The sequence below is a fragment of the Musca autumnalis genome, unplaced genomic scaffold (genome assembly GCF_047663935.1).
Source record: "Musca autumnalis isolate F117 unplaced genomic scaffold, ASM4766393v1 scaffold_1, whole genome shotgun sequence".
NCBI classification, from domain to species: domain Eukaryota; kingdom Metazoa; phylum Arthropoda; class Insecta; order Diptera; family Muscidae; genus Musca; species Musca autumnalis.
In genome coordinates this window covers 261756500-261771869 of record NW_027411644.1, presented here as the reverse complement: position 1 = coordinate 261771869, position 15370 = coordinate 261756500, and the positions used below count along the sequence as shown (strand labels likewise).

Genomic DNA, 15370 nt, shown 5'->3' with positions numbered 1-15370 from the left:
AATGGCATGAGAAAACAATGCTCGTCGGTTTGTTTTACTTGTTAAATTATTTGTGTGTGAACGAGAAGAGTGTTGTTCCTACCCCAACAAAATGCATTTTATTTTCTCTTCGTATTTTACAGCTGTGATTCTTGATATTTTTCCTGGAATATTGTTGTTTGGTATGTACTAAGCTGGCCAGCTGCAGTCAACAGAGCAGAGAGCTTTGAGAGCCTGGTTGGTTGGGTATCTGGTTGCAAACATTTATCATTTAAATTGTTGTAAATACGAGTCAGTAATCCAGTGGTTCTTAGTTGTGATTTATTTTCCTCAACTTGATATCAGATTAAAACAAATTGCAATTGTTTTAAAACAAAGTAAATATATTTCGAAATCAATGATTTCCACAAAATTGTAATTAAATAAATGCCTAAAGTTTTCTTAATATTAACAAGTAAAAACTAGTTAAGTTCGGCCGGGCTAAAAATGTGTATGCCCTCCATCATAATATATTCTGAACTAAAACGGAATAATTATTTTGTTTCCTGTCCACAATTTTAGGCGGAGATCTTTTGTGACCACCGATACCTAAATAAGGTAAAAAGCATAAAAAATACTTGGGTCAAAAATTCTAGACCAGTTTCTGCCTCCGGCTGGGGTATACTCAGGGGGCAGGAGGGAAAAGACTTTTGGTTTCAGTTTACAAATTTTATCTTTATTTCCTTTATAGTACAATTCATTCATGTAAAGCTCTCAACAACTTCTACAGCTGGTATCGCCCGAAAACACCTTCTATCGTTCCCGGATCCTCCTCGAGTTGCCGACCGCTTCGCTGGAACAACACAGTCACCTTAGCACCACGGCCGGACCTTTCGGCCCCCTTTGAACAGAGTAGTTGTGAGACCTTTCGGCCCTCAGTTACACTAAGTCCTGGAGCAAATTCGAGACCTTCCGGCCCTCGAGTGCACTAAATAGGCTTTAATTCGCAAGAACTGTCGGCCCTATGGAAAAGTGGATTACTCACGAGGCCCTTCTGCCCTCGGCTGCACCAGATTTGTTCTGCAACTAAATCGATACATTTCGGCCCTCGGGTAAACTACAACCGTATGCAGGAGAGCTGTCGGCCCTCATGTTACAGTTACCTAAACCGAGACCCTTCGGCCCTCAGCCACCCTAGGATAAACCCGAATTACGATACCTGTCGGCCCTCAAACGCACTGGCTGAGTTCAGCCACTAAATTGCGACCTTTCGGCCTTCGGATGCGCTAACAAACTTCAGCAACTAAATTGGGACCTTTCGGCCCTCGGATGCACTAGACACGTTCTGCACTAGATCGAGACCTTTCGGCCCTCGGGTAAGCTAAAAACCTACGCAAGATGCCGGTCAGCCCTCCTGTTATCTAGCCTTAAATCCTCAAATATTCTGGAATAACCCCTAATTATCGAGACCTAACGGCCCTCGGTCCTCCAACTCACTAGCTAAAATCAGTAACTAAATCGAGACCTTCCGGCCCTCGGATACACTTACAACGTCTTTACACTCAAGACCAATCGGCCCTCTACTATGCACGGCAATTTCTAAAACTGTGAAACCCGTCGGCCCTCACGTTATTGGACATAGGGGAGACCTGTCGGCCCCCTGTGAAACAAAAGATGTCTGTCTGTCGGCCCTCACGTTATTGGCACTGTCGGAGACCGTTCGGCCCTCCGGTAAACATGAAAATCTCTAAAAGTGTGACACCAGTCGTTCCTCACGTTACTGGAAGTAGGTAAAACACCAAAATCCCTGAAACTGCGAGACCTGTCGGTCCTCACTTTCCCGGCACCATTGAAACACACAAATCTCCGAAACTGTGAGACCAGTCGGCCCTCACGTTATTGGAAGTAGGGGAGACCTGTCGGCCCTCGGTAAAACACTAAAATCTCTGAAACTGTGAGACCCGTCGGCTCTCACTTCATTGGCACTGTCGGAGACCGTTCGGCCCACCGTTAAGCACGAAAATTTCTAGAACTGTGAGACCAGTCGGCCCTCACGTTATTGGAAGCAGGGAAGACCTCTCGGCCCGTTATTAAACACAAAAAAATCGTTAAAACTGTGAGACCAGTCGGCCCCCACGTTCCCGGCACAATTGGAGACCTATAGGCACTCCGTCACTCACGTAACTCCGGTCTAAATTCACTCTAAATTCAAAAATCACTTAGGAGGGGATAGGTTTCACAAATAAAACAGTCTAATTCCGTGTACCCAGGTTTAGCCTCGACCAGGAACAGCCACAACCCAAACTCCAATTGACTCCGCTCACTGTGTTCTTTTTTCCCCGTCACCAATAACACACGCACGCGCACTACTTTTCCGATCCGTTCTTGATCACAGTTCACTATCGACTCCCCTTTGTTCTGTTCGCATATACCTTTACATCTCTTTGTTCTCCGTCACGGCAAATTGACCGCTGCTCCCCGGCGACCACTCTCTCACTACGAAATTCGCTGCCTTCAACGCTGCCATTGCACTGGCTCTCTGGCCATCGTCGCCTTTACAATGGTACCCTGTTTACCTCTTTTGCATATTCACTAAGATAATATTTTGTTCCCAACTGTATCCCCCGCTGTGGTAAACGCAAACAATATGTGAACTCCACAGCTTTATTAGTAACAAAACAAATTTCCAAATTCAGAGGCAAATCGAACTAAATCAAAAACAAACAAAAAAATAGCCAAATGGTCATCTCCGCACTTCATCGCCCACTTCTGGTGTATGTATCCGTGTGGGGGGGAAACGAGTCCTACGACTTCTCCCTCACAAATCCAAAAAACCGAAAATCGAGAGGTGCCTTCATATGGGGGCTGTACAGATAGTTCTGTAAAAATACCGAAAATGGGTAGGCACCGTTATATGCAGGCTATATCAAAACATGGTCATATGTTGACAATTTATATAGGGGGGCTTTCCAAAAACATGGACCTACAATGGTGGCCAATACATTTGCAACAAAATTGCACGTTTTAGGAAATTTTATTTAAAATATTTTTTTGAAAGCAAAATTATGTATTTTATTGCAATCATTTATAGTTTATTGTCTCAAATATAAAAAAATAAAAATAACACGTTATACAAAAAAAAAAATTAAAAAATATGAAAATATAAAATATAAATAAAATATCTTTTTTTGCATGATTCAAATCATTTGTATTCGTTTTGCGAAGATTAAAAGTGAATAAAATTTTGAAACTGATATCAGCCATACATACGTACTTCTTCGGTGGAGTGGCGGGTTGTACGGGAAAAGCATGGACATTGGTCCAAGTATCAAAAACTTCAAAAGTAATGGAAATTTCTTGACATTTCAGTTGTCAATTATATAAAATTCAAAGTTTAGAGTGCAGATGCATAATTTATTATGAAAACTTAATTTTTTATTGTATTCTTGTTTTTTGGACAATAAATAACTGTCTTTGTCCTCTTATTCCATTATAAACACATTTTTTCAATGTTTTGGGATATTCCTCATGCATACATACTAGCAAAGACTAGGTAACCACATTTTAAAATATTTTGCATCTACACGATTTTCTTTTCTTCTTTCTTTAATTTTCTCGCCTCTTAAAAATCGCAGAATTAGCTCAAAAACCCTTAATTCGTATGTCACAGGCTGGGGGTAGCTCTCTGGTGGCAAAACCTACTAATACTTTTTTATTTGTTTTCAAAAGATACTCGTAGTGTACTTCTTATATCATATCCCTCTATATGCCCATGTATTTAACTTACACATCCACAAGCACACAATATGTATTCGATTTACAGTTGTGGTTTCATTGTTCAATTGTAAGTATATCCAAAGTAGTCAATATTGTTTATGTGGTCTTGACACCACATCTTGAACATTGTCGGAAATTCAAATCTACCTTAAAAGCTTTGCGTTGTTTGCAACTACTACATGCACAGCTTTTGAGATTTGAGCTAAATAGCAGAAATGTTCATAGCGGAAACTTTATTGCAAAGCAATGCATTTCCGGTGGCCGATAAGTTTCATAGCAACAATTTGTGCACTGGCAGACTTAATTTCTACCCTTGTTGTGGGTGGGTAATGATCGCATTATTTAGCTTCTCATGTTTTAAGTTAATTGAAATCCTTCTGGTGGATTTGAAAGTGTATGAATTGAAGAGTTTTTCATCTAACTTATTGAGTGTGAGAAAAAATTTGCATATTTTCCATTTAAAAATAGTTCAAGGTTTTCGAATTTACATTAAAGAAGAACGGCGTTAAGTTTGGCCGGGCCGAACTTGATATACCCTCCACCACGATTTGTATTGAAGTCAAATGGAACAATTAGTTTCCTTTATTTTATGAAGAAGACTAAATACCAAATTTCAGCAATTTCAAAATACCGAAATTCGAGAGGTACCGTTCTATGGGGGCTATATCAAAACTTCGATCTATACCGACAAATTACTGGCGAAAAGTTTTTAGACTCAAAGAAGATTAAATACCAAACTTACGATATTTCGGTAAGATTATGTTGGTAAAACTTTCCAAATACTGAAAATCAAGAGGTACACTTCAATGGGGCATATAGGAAGATGTGTATCTTTACTGATAATTCTCTTCTTGAATATTTTATAACCCCATGGACGATCAAATAACAAATTTCAGTCATTTCGGTGGGATATTTACATTACAACCCTCAGAATTACGAACATAGTAAGGTACCGTTCTATGGAGCCGAAAAGGTTTTTACCTCCAACGTAGACTAAATAGCAAATTTCAGCCATACCGATAATCGGGATGTACCGTTTTATAAGGGCTACATCTAACAATCTACATCTAACAATTTCAAGTGGAAAGCTGTGGACCCCAACGAAGACTTAATAACAAATTTCAGCCTTTCCGTTGCAATATTGAGGCCATAACCTTCAAAATATCGAAAATTGGAATGTACCTTTCTATGGGGATATAAACCGACAAATTTAGAGGGGAAAGTTGAATACCCCCAACGAAGACTAAATACCAAATTTCAGCCATTTCGCTGGATTATTGTGGTCACAACCTTCAAAAAACGGAAAACCGGGAGGTAACTTTCTATGGGGGCTATATTAAGGCGTGAACCGATATCGAAAAATTTCTGGTGGAAAGTTTTATACCCCCAAGGAAGACTAAGTACCAAATTGCAACTATATTGCTATATGAAGGCGTGGACCTATACCGACAGATATCATATGAAAAGATTTATACCCCAAATGAAGACTAAATACAAAATTTCAACAATTTCGATGATATGATGAAGCTAAAACCTTGAAAATACCGAAAATCGGTTGGTACCGTTCTATGGGGGCTATATCAAAACGTGGACCGATATAGCCCATTTGAAATACCAAACATCATAGGTGTAATATAAACTTCTATACCAAATTACAAAGCTCTATCTTAAAAATTGCGAGCTATATCTTGATTTCAACAGACGGATGGACATGGTTATATTGACTTAGAATTTTACCCTGATCAAGAATATACATACTTTATAAGGTCTCCGATGAATATTTTGATGTGTTACAAACGGAATGACAAATTAATTTATACCCTTCATATCATGGTGGAGGGTATAAAACAACAACCTCGAATTTGCAATTTCCAAAATTACGTATTTCGCAAGTTCTATAAAAAAATTTTTTAACCGAATCAAGTGTAATTGTAAAATGTAGATTTCTCAATGCTTCCTTACAAAGCTGCCAGGCCGCTTTTTTACCTCTTTTCAATTTCACGGTCATATTTTCTCGAGCTCAATACATATAATATTTTTCAAATATGGTCGTGGTTTGACCCTTACTCATACATATATGTACCTATTTACTTAGCTCTCTACAGAACATTTTGCCTATAAGCCGAACTAAGAAAAGATTTCCACGCCTCTCTATTTGTTACTGTATTTCTTCAATTTGAAATATTGAAGCCTTGGGCTTCTAGTTCTTTTTAGCGGGTTCGTCATCGATCATTCTTATGACTTGGTCTAGCCAACGCAATCATTGCTTATCGATACGTTTATTTTCTTATTTCACAACCGATGTGTTTGTTGTGCTTATGGCGGTACCGAGGTGGACGATGTCGCCGTTTACTGCCAGACCCACTTTTGCAGATTCTCCTTCGACCTTCTTAAAGGTATCAGTTACTTCCTTTGCTGATCGTCCCATGACGTCAATATCGTCAGGATAAGCTAGTAACATATGGCTATTGGTGTATATTGTGTCATTTCTTTTGACGTTTGCAGCAGGATGTTGAACAGGTCACACGAAAGGCTGTCTCTGTGTCTGAAACCTATTTTAGTACTGAACTTTTTCTGCAAGGTTTTTTCCATTTAAACTGAGGAGCGAGTATCAGTTAATGTCATTCTACAAAGCCAAATTAGACTTGCGGGGTTACCTTTGAACATAAGGGGCTGTCAAAGGTTCTAATCTTTAGGGTATTTTCCAGGATTTTCCGCAGTGTACATATCTGGGTCTCAATTCTGTTTCTAATGTGAAATGAAAACTTTTACAAAAAAAAAAAAAAAAATGTCAAATGAAAAAAATTATAAAGGAAATATTTTTCATTTCAAATTTTCATAGAACAAGAATCCAGCCCCTGGTCTATGGCGAATGTATCAGGTCTAAGCCGCATTGGTATGACCCAATTATTTCGTTGACCATAAACGCAAAAAAAAACGGCCTCTCTAACATATGTCCCAAACATATTTTGCAGCAAACATATATATGTTTGCAACAGTCCCAAACATAATATATGTTTGGGTCTGCAAACAAATATATGTTTGGGTGGAAACAAATATATGTTTGGGTGCAAACATATATATGTTTGGGTGCAAAGATATTTATGTTTGGGTGCAAAGATATATATGTTTGGGTGCAAACAAAGATATTTTTGGGTGGAAACAATTTTATGTTTGGGTGCAAACATTTTATATGTTTGGGTGCAAAATAATACAAACCCAAAAGGCACAAAAAAACAAACACATGCACCAGTGGGCGCTTACTGAGAGCAAGGGAGCGTAAAATTCAATGTAAAACACCCCAGTGGGAAAATTGGGAACATATTACATTAAAAATATATTAATTAACGCATTATAAGCAATACGTTCCAAAACGTATCCGTAAGAATCGAGAAAAGAATATAACTGGGCAAAAAGTTAAATTATTAAATATATTATAGAAGATACGTTATATAATATACCGTAAAGAATCGAACGAGTAATTCCACTTGACAAAAAATTCATATTAATTACCTCTTACATTCCCACTGGATACGACAAGGGAATGCAATGTTTCTTTTTGTATTTTTTTTTTTTTTTTTTGTAATCCCGTTATCTGCCGACGCCTTTAAGTCGCAGCATAAATTTGCCAGTTTTGTTTGTGTCGTGTAACAATAAAGACGTAATTTTTTAAAAAAAATGTAATGAACTATTTTAATTTCGGTTTTTAATGAATGAATATTCTTTTTTTGTATTCTATGAATACTTTTTTAACTTCATAAAATCCTTATATTTCTAAATATAAATAAAAAATGAATTAAAATTAATGGTTTTCTACTTTAATCCAATAAATTACTTAAGGCATACGGGGGAGTAAATTACTTATAAAAAGAAAATACATACATAATACGATGCATGTCCAATAAAATATTTCCATTCACCTTATTGATTCAAAAATATAATTCATATCATTTCTTCTTTTCTTCTTCGTCTGCTGCTAAGTTGGTTAACAACAACAAAACAAGAAACACACGAGTTTGACGCATACATGCCACCAAATCCCCCTTCTTCGCTTCTACGTCTTCTATTATACAATACCCACAGCCGCGAGAGCACTGTTATTACTCTCGTTGACAAACATCCTCTCTCCACCCATGAAAAAAATGTTCTAATATAAAAAATATGTTTTACCCAAACATATCAAATTGAGATATGTTACAAAATGTTGCAAACATATATATGTTTGGACCCAAACATATTATGTTTGGATCCAAACATATATTTGTTTGCAACAGGTCCCAAACATATATTTGTTTGGATCCAAACATATTTCTAACATAAATTTTTCTGCGTGTAGGATTTAATCGTTCGCACAATATCCCCGACACTATCGTATAAGCAATAGGGAGCAGACTTATGCCCCTATAATAACAGCACGCAGTCTTATCTCCTTTCTTGTGGACGGGACACAGGATGCTCAGGTTCCAATTGTCGGGTACGCATTGTTCCTGCCAGATGGTGCTAACTAGCTGATGCAGGCACCTTTTCAGCGTGTCGCCTCCGATTTTAAACAACTAGGCTGATAAGCCATCGGCCCCTGCATCCTTATTATTCTGCAGCCGGTTTATTGATGCCTTTACCTCATCTTGACCGGACGGTATACATTGAATACCAGCTTCTGGGATTGGATCTACCAACAGTTTGGAAAAATTCTCTTTCTATATCCTGAGCACACTATCTGTATCAGTTACCAAATTACCTTGATGGTCTCTACAGGAGGATTTGCCTGTACCAAAACCATCAATTTGATGCTTCACTCATTGGTAAAATTTTCAACTTCATGTCAACTGTTCCTATATTTATACCCTCAGCATTTATGCTAACGAGGGTATATACACTTTCATACGGGCAAAAAGTGCCTCATCAAAATTATGGTTTTAGACCCCAAGTATGTTTGGACGAAATCCGTTTCAGACAATTTGGAGTTGATTTAGACATGTCCGTCCGTCTGTCTGTATGGCTGGCTGGAGCGCACGAAAACTCTCGAACGGATCAACCGATTTGGTCCAAAATTTGGCTTTCGTAATATTTTGTCCAAACTTAGTTCAAGTTCTAAGATGGGTTATATCGGTCCACTTCTTCCGGTACCTCCCCGACAAAAGTTCGAAAATGTTCGGAAAATTTGTGCGCACGATAACTCTTGAAGGAATTAACCGATTTGGCCCATACGTTGCACATCGCGAAATTTATACCAGATTTAGATGAGGTTCCAATATGGACTCAATCGGGTACCGCCCACACAAAATATCGGACAAGTTCCGATTAGGACCTGCTCTCGAATCGTTTTGATTTTTGTTGCAACAACTTGTATTCATTGCCCCCCATACGACGGTACAAGTTTCATCAGGGGCAAGTCCATACTTCTTGAGAAAATAGGCTGAAAGATGCAAAAAGCCCTTATGACACCGTGTGTAGTGGATGGAGCGCAAGATAACTTTCGGACGGATCTGCAGAGTCGGTCCAAAATTTGGCCTTCGTAATATATTGTCGAAACATAGTTTAAGTTCGAAGATAAGCCATATCGGTCCACTTTTTCAGGTACCTCCCCCACAAAAGCTCAAAAATTTTCGGAAAAATTGTGCACACTGTAACTCTTGAAGGGAGTGACCGATTTGGTCCATACTTTACAAATCCTAATATATCTACCAGATATAGATCAGGTTCGAATATGGTATATATTTGTTCACTCCTTCTGGTACCTCCCACACAAAATTTCGGATATGTTCACTTTAAGACTTGCTCTCGAATCTTTTTGAGTTTTGTTGCAACAACTTGCATTCGCCGCCTCAATTACAACTGTAAAAGCTTTTTCAGGGGCAAGTCCATACATCTTGAGAAAGCAGGCCAAAAGGTGTAGAAACCCCTATAGCACCATGTGTAGTCGTTGGAAAGCACTATAACTCTCGAACTGATCAACAGATTTGGTCAAAAATTTGGCCTTCGTCATATTTTGTCCAAACTTGGTTTCAGTTCGAAGATGAGCAACAACTTCCGGTACTCCTAATAGTTTGTCCAAATTTAGTTTACCTTCTAATATGGCCGATATCGATCTTCTCTTTATCAAGAAGTTCATCACAAAAGTTCATCAATTCTGTCGATCTGTCGGGAGATGAAAGTTTAAATTGACATAGGCTGAGGGTATATCTATATATATACTTTTTTACTTGTTTTTATTTGTTTGTGGTCTGTAGCGAAGTTAAGATGCTCATAATTAACGAATGATAATACTATAAGTCCTACCGTTAGCAACAGTGCTGCCAACTTTAATTGTTATTTTTCACTCATAAATTTGCGTAATTTTACCGATTTTCGTCGGTAACCAAAAAATAAATTACAGAATTCCACTACTGGCCACTTCATAGGTTCCTTGGTACAGGAATCTGGTATACAATTTTGCTCCTGTATGCATGGAGTGAGGAATACTATGTTTGCAGCTCGGAACGATCGTACATCCAACAAGATCGATGAATGTCTTCCATCAATTAAATTAATTTGGTCAGGAGACCTTGACCTTACGAATATCGAGATGCTTATATCTGGGGGGCATGTTTTAACAGCTGCGAAGTCTCTCAGCCCCATTCCATTGTCAAACACTTTGGGGGCTGCACTTCCCAAGTGTTGGGCCAAAGATATTCTCCTTTCCAATTTTGGCATTGAAATCGCCTAGAATAATTTCAATGCCATGTGCAGGGCAACCGTTATATGTATACTTCTTCTAAGCGCTCGTAAATTATATCCTTGGTCTGTTCGTCCTTGTCCTCAGAGGGAGCATGAGCGCAAATAAAGCTGATGTTGACAATTTGAGATTTTATCCATATTGTAGCAAGTCTTTCATTCCCCGGGGCGAAGCTGGAGACCAGATGTTTTAAACTCCGACCAACTACAAATCCAAATAATACAGTGCGTCATCTTTAGCTGTTGTTGTTTCGGCTTTCCCAATCCATCGTATTTCTGTACTGTATGTCAGTTGCTTTTTGGAGGGATGGGTTACTAGACCATCGCCCAATCCAAGTTTTTAAGGTTCTTATGGTTGAACGCGCTGCACATTTTAACTCACTACCTGCAACGGGTATTAAAGGCAGCTTGCCAGGTGACACCTCGGGCAGGTTAGTGTCCACTTGAATGGAAAGAAATATTAAGGTAAGTTTTGGCCCTTGTCATGTTAAAGCCGTTCTGGACTGATGTTTGGTATCTTTCATCCCTAAGTCACTCTCCCATATATGTATGTATATGTTTTATAAATGTTTACTTTATTGCAAAAATGTCCACTCATCTAAAAAATTAATTGAAACTTTTCAAAATTTTTGCACACATACAGTCAAGTTCCATTCAATTGTTTAACAAGTTCCTGGACAATCAAATTTCTTATTGACAACTTGAGTAATTTTCATTCCCATACACGAAAAAAGTTCTTTATTTACTTAAACATTATTTTGATAAAAATTAAATTAAAACATTAAAATCCAAAAAATGCATTGAAAAATAAAACTCCCCAAATTCTTACTTCCTTTGCTTCAGCATCTAAAAAGCAAACTTTTTGTGGGGTTTCTCGCGTATTTTTAAAAACTTGATAGCTTAACTTTAACCTACCTTCAATTGTTGAAACTTTGCCTCAGCCTCCTTGTCACCACTATTCTTATCCGGATGGTACTGAAGAGCCAAAACTTTATATTCCGCTTGAATTTGTTCAACCTACGGCAAAATAGAAAGAAAAGACACACAATGAAAGAAGATGTAATTTAATATTTACTTTATATTCTTTGTCGGTTTGTGCATACAGTATATCGTCACCATAAATGCCCGAAAACGTATCTCAAAAAAAAGTTTTTGGATTGAATCTAATACATAAAACTGAAATACATGCTCTTGCAAAATTTCAAGAATAACGATTCTATTCAAGAAAAGGCATTTCGGAAAATGGGATAACAGTGCGGATTTTGTTGCAATGTCGGATCCCAAAACGAACCAAACCGCGAATTTGGTTTTATTAGTTACTCTCATTCGTATATGATTGATTATATCCCAAATACTCGCCCTCATAAGATTAATATTCTATAAAAGAATTTTTCATTTTGTAACGTTTTTGGCTTCTCCTGTAAAATTATTATTTTGTTAGTTACGTCTTTGGGCATTTATGGTGACGATATTTTCCTTTAACTTAAATACAAACACATATACAAAACTAGTTATAAGAGTGAGTATGTAAAAATGTTTGGTGTTGCCTTAAGGTGACATTTGGTAATAATTTTCACATCTGCCACATCACATTGCCCATCAACGAAAAGTCGTAAAATATTCTTTTAAGTTCTTTCGGTTCTTCGTCTTGAATGAATGAATGGAACAAAGCGAAGCGACAGACAGGTATACATGAGAGTGTCGTTGAAGAATTTTGTTATAGCCACCAAAAAGAAAAACTAACAACAAACATCAAATGTTGTGCGAAATAAATTATGCAAGGACTTTGTCAATTCGCTGGAAGTAGATATGTATCATCCATTCAAATGCGTAGAAGTCAAGTCGTGATAAGGCAGTGTTTGTTCTTTTTTATAACTGTCGCCTTTGTGAAGGAGTGTCGTTTGACTGTATTTATTACATTCTGGAGTGCCCTTGTGCGTTTGTCCTTGATATTCTACTACTACTTTAAATGCAAATTTTATTTTCAATTTTGGAGAAATATGAAATTTAAACTGGAATGAAAATAGAATAGATATTATAAAAGAGTATACAAATTGCTCATAAGGTGTTTCCTATTTTCTGTTTCTATTCCCCAAACCATAACATTCAAAATGTGTATTTCACTCTATGCACACCCTAGCATATACACCACTCGCAAATGGGATAAGAGATTGTATTTTATTCAATGGGAAATATTCTATTTGAAAACTAAGATTTTTGTAGTAAGAACTAACTAAAGTCGCATACGTAGTCTTTTGTAGCAGTTTAACAAATAAGACTGCCTTTCGCCTAATTTCTAATTCAATTTTAAACTTTTATGCTATTTTGCTCTAAGTCGATTCGAATTTTTTACTCGAAAACTGAAAATATTGGCTTTGGATCCTAAGTGGAAATACGTTTCCGTTTCAGAAAATTTTAAGCCGATTTAGCCCTGCACTATGTCGCGAGTTCATGTAAACGGTGGCCAAAAATAGAAGGAGTTGACGAGGGCAAACAATTGGGAAGATCGGTCCACGTTTTGGTATAGCTCCGTATAAGTGTAATTCCCAAGTGCAGGGTTTCCAGTTGACGAAAAAACTTTCCCGATAAAAATTATGGACATAGGTCCACTTTTGATATAGATCCCATATAACGGTACCGCCCGACTTGCACATATTCTTAAAAAAATTAAACTTTTAATAATTTCTCACAATACACAAAACCCACATGTATGGTGCATTAACGGTACCTTATGTCTTAATGAACCGGTACACTACGATAGGCCTGTGCACACCAATACATACATTTTTTTTATACCCTCCACCATAGTATGGAGGGTATATTAAGTTTGTTTTTCCGTTTGTAACGCATTGAAATATTCATTTGCGATCCTATAGAGTATATATATTTTTGATCAGCGTAAAATTCTGTGCCTGCATGTCCGTCCGTCCGTCCGTCTGTGGTAATCACTCTAGCATCCACAAAAATGGAGATAGGACGCTGAAATTTTGCGAAGATGTCTCTTTTGAGTGCAGGCAGGTCAAGTTCGATGATGGGCTATATCGGTCCACGTTTTGGTATAGCCCCCATATATCGGTACCTCCCGATTCTCGGTATTTTGTGGATTTTAGCTGCAATTTTTAACCGAACTAGCTGTAATTTGACATATAAGGTTCTCTGTGACCACGAAACTTATCTACAAAAAAACGTCAATATAGGTTCATAATTTGGTATAGCCCACATATATCGGTACCTCCCGATTTTCGGTATAGCTGTAATTTGACATATAAGATTTTCTGTGACCACGAAACTTATTTACCAAACATCGTTAATATAGGTCCATGGGTACCTCCCGATTTTCGGTATTTTGAGGATTTTAGCTAGAAATTTTAACCGAACTAGCTGTAATTTGACGTATGAGGTTATCTGTGGCCACGAAACTTATCTACAAAAAATCGTCAATATAGGTTCATGTTTTGGTATAGCCCCCATATATCGGTACCTCCCGATTTTCGGTATTTTGAGGATTTTAGATAAAATGTTTAACCAGACTAGCTGTAATTTGACATATGAGATTCTCTGTGGCCAAGAAACCTATCGATCATAAATCGTGAATATAGGTCCATGTTTTGGTATAGCCTAATAAACGTTACGTCCAGACTCTCCGTATTTTACGATTTTTAGCTAAAATTTTTAATTAATAGGGTTAATTGAAGATTTTAAGTAAAGTTAAACGGTATTATAATGTAACATAATTTACTCCTCCTAGGAATAAGCCTTGACGTGGCGGAGGAGCTAAGTTCTTTCCCAATGGAAAGGAAACAAATTATTCCATTTAGGTTATTTTATGGTTGAGGGTATAAAAAGTTCGGCCCGGCCGAACTTAACATTTTTTTACTTGTTGTAGTTGTGTTTGTTTGAAAACACAAATATTTTTGTAACTTCCCAATAGAAAGTGTCTTCAAGACAACATTGATGACTCGTGCACGACATTTCCAATTCGTTCACGACTCTTTGCAGACAGCCCTTTGGGATCGTTGACGACTTTTTCACACAAGTGTCCCAGTATTCATGCACGACAACTTGGGCGACAGGGTAGCCGAAGCTGTCGTCGACGACGACTTCGAAGACAAACACCCTACTTTTCGTTAACGATCCTTTTGCAGACAATGTCTTGTAATTTGTCACCAACTACCCTCCTAAAGAAAATTTTATTTACATACATAAATATGTTTTTAACATTTTTTATTTTATTAGCATACAAAATATAACATTTATGTACATACAAAAACATATTACATAATATAAAAGCATTTCCGCGGCCAGAACGGCCCAAGACTCCATTTAACAACAACTCCTAGGACAGCAAGACTTCTAGGCAAATTCTGCAAATAATAAAATATTATGCGCAATCTTGTGATGTATAAATATGTCATTTATATACTTACCTTTGATTGTTTCCACGATCGCGTTCCGATATAGACTCCAAATAAAAAATTCTAATTCGATGTTGATTGCTTCATCCTATGTTAAGGAAACAAACAAAACAATTGTTTTAAAGTTCATACGTATGACAGTCATACTATTTCTCACTTACCTCCCGATATTTAGAAAAATGTCGCGAATTTTTAATACAAACAATAATGTTTAAAAGATTTCAGTCGTATTGAAATGTGAACAATTTCTAGATATACATACATATGGGGAATTCCAAGTGAAATCGGACAGTTCGGAGAAAAGTAATTTTTGATTTCAATTGTTTTTGGTTCAATTAATGCTCCTAGCCAACAGAACATTTTAGTATATTTTAAAATTTTTTTTTGACCAACGGTACAGAGATATCGCCTATTGAAATTATCACATTTTTAAAGAACTATGTCCAAATAAATACTCATAACTTCTTTAATATTGGTCCAAATGGGACCATATTTTTTTGAATTGT

General features: G+C 37.1%; 1 protein-coding gene across 4 annotated transcripts in view; it reads right to left on the bottom strand.

Annotated features, from left to right (window-relative positions):
* Positions 1-15370, bottom strand: part of jdp (DnaJ domain-containing protein) — a 189208-nt gene that overhangs the window by 66793 nt on the left and 107045 nt on the right. For all 4 annotated transcript variants that reach the window (XM_073961010.1, XM_073961007.1, XM_073961009.1 and 1 more), the window contains exon 3: positions 11365-11466. In XM_073961010.1, the coding sequence (XP_073817111.1) occupies positions 11365-11466 (102 nt within the window). The remainder of the gene's footprint in view (positions 1-11364; positions 11467-15370) is intronic.